This window comes from Teleopsis dalmanni, unplaced genomic scaffold (genome assembly GCF_002237135.1).
Source record: "Teleopsis dalmanni isolate 2A unplaced genomic scaffold, ASM223713v2 unscaffolded_contig_4633, whole genome shotgun sequence".
NCBI classification, from domain to species: domain Eukaryota; kingdom Metazoa; phylum Arthropoda; class Insecta; order Diptera; family Diopsidae; genus Teleopsis; species Teleopsis dalmanni.
The window spans coordinates 1-1,956 of NW_024036015.1; the positions used below are offsets into that span (position 1 = coordinate 1).

Genomic DNA, 1,956 nt, shown 5'->3' on the forward strand with positions numbered 1-1,956 from the left:
TAATAGTACATTCACACTATCTCATTTAGGCGGTTTTGCTCATTATAATCACTAATGAGCATGATTTACCATACAAAGAGCTTTCATATAAATGTGCTGATTTACAATAAATCAGCTCATTTTAGACCAAAATTGTCGAATGCAACCCTTTAAAAAAAATTTCCCAAAAGGGAAATGACCAAAATTTGAAGTATCTGTCATATATTTTTAAATATAAAATGTAAACAAACAACAACTGTGCTGTAAATAAGTACACTGAGAAAGTAATATTAAATATAATCTGTTTTTATTAATTGAAATGTAATTAATATATAACATGTATATAAATGATTTAATATATCAATGAAATATTTAATTTTTTAGTGAGATATATTCATTTATTTCAGATGGATTCATGTCAATGGCAAAAAGAAGTACGTACTAGTATTTAATAAAATTTTTTGTTTTCATGAATTAAATAGGCAATACAAATTTAAATAGTTGATTTTAGATTAATTTAATTAAATATTATTTTCAGACACAGAAAATGAAGAGAAGGAGAAATGCTTGGTCGGAAAGTGCCAAATTTAGTGTTTGAAAGTATTGCAGGTGAGTTTTCACAAATTTGTTTAAGTTTTTCAAAATAATGAATGTGTTTATTTATCAGACCAGGCCCCGTCATCAAATGATACATCGTTGCTGTCGCCATGTTCTTCTCCACCGATAGATCCAATATCTACGTCGGAAGATTCTGAAACACCTGCAAAAAAAAAAATAAAGGCAATTTGAATGACACCCTTTTGGAAAAATTTCAGAATCTGATAGATGTAGAGAACCGTCACATCGAGCTGCAGGAACGCACAGACGCAAGGTTCCTGAATTTAATGGAAGAAAGCAATGTTGCTTTATCCCGTATCGCGTCATCAATGGAAAGAGGTTTTCCATATACTCGGCTCACTGGTTACGATGACTCCAGCGATGAATAGCGATAATTATTTATTAATAATATAACATAATTTATAATTATTGTTATCATTATACTATTATAATTTAGATTAAGTTACTTTTTTTTTTTATAAATATATAGGATAATTAGATTAAGTTATTTAGTGCTACAAAGTTAAAAATTAGGATTAGGTGAATTTCTAATAAAACTTACTAAAAAATGTAGCTAAACATCGTCTTATTTGTTCTGCATTTAGATCACCGTCATTTAATACTGAAACTTCTTCTGGTTGTTGTCGTTCTGAAACCAGATGTTGTTTTTTCAGAGCACGTACCCAACTTTTTTCCACTACATCATTTTTGTCATTTCATTTCGCTTCTGTATTCAGCCGACGACCCAAGGCAATACAAGCCAATAGCAATTCTCTTTTCTAAAGAAATTGAAATTCGAAAGGTTGTATCTCTTTTCTGTAGTCCTTTTAATAATTCACATAACTCCTTAAAACATTCCAAACTCATGCGAAAATTTTCTTTGAAAAAATTTGGACCATTTTTCTGGCAATCCACTTTCCAGAATTTCTTTGTTCTTTTCTGAAAAAAAATGTTAATTTTAAACTTTATTTAATAATCATTACTGGCGGCACTAACCAAAGTCCAGCACTTCCTCCGGTTGCTAGCAATTATTGTAGAAAGTATTGCTATTTGCTTTTTTCTTATTTCAAGTATATTTTTTCGGTGCATTGCACGACATTTACGATATTCAGAAATTGCTTTCTTTCTATTATTAATAATTTCACACACATTATATATATTATGTTTTTTAAATTTTCTGCGTTTTCCATTTTAAAATATTTATTTTACACAATACCAAAATTTTTCTTTGTGTTTTATTTGTAAACAAAAGAAAGTTCTTTTATAGCTTTTTTGACATATAAAAGTTCTAAAAGCTGTATAAATGAGCTCATTATTATGTGAACGGTTTCTCATTTATATAAATGAGCAAGTGCCTAAATGAGATAGTGCGAACCTGGT

General features: G+C 28.9%; 1 protein-coding gene across 1 annotated transcript; it reads right to left on the reverse strand.

Annotated features, from left to right (window-relative positions):
• Positions 1–1,191: 1,191 nt before the first annotated feature.
• On the reverse strand, positions 1,192–1,717 carry LOC119665354. Its single transcript, XM_038074599.1, has 2 exons — positions 1,573–1,717; positions 1,192–1,515 (listed from the first exon to the last, which is right to left on the reverse strand). Exons 1-2 carry the CDS (start codon positions 1,663–1,665, stop codon positions 1,288–1,290), a joined length of 321 nt encoding a protein of 106 aa, XP_037930527.1. The 5' UTR covers positions 1,666–1,717; the 3' UTR covers positions 1,192–1,287.
• Positions 1,718–1,956: the final 239 nt, after the last annotated feature.

What these genes read in the sequence shown, in the direction of transcription:
- LOC119665354 (XM_038074599.1), bottom strand. Translation starts at nt 1,665, where the DNA reads ATGCACCGAAAAAATATACTTGAAATAAGAAAAAAGCAAATAGCAATA. An exon ending in GGAGGAAGTGCTGGACTTTG is followed by an intron (nt 1,516 to 1,572) that starts GTTAGTGCCGCC and finishes ATTTTTTTTCAG; the next exon opens with AAAAGAACAAAGAAATTCTG.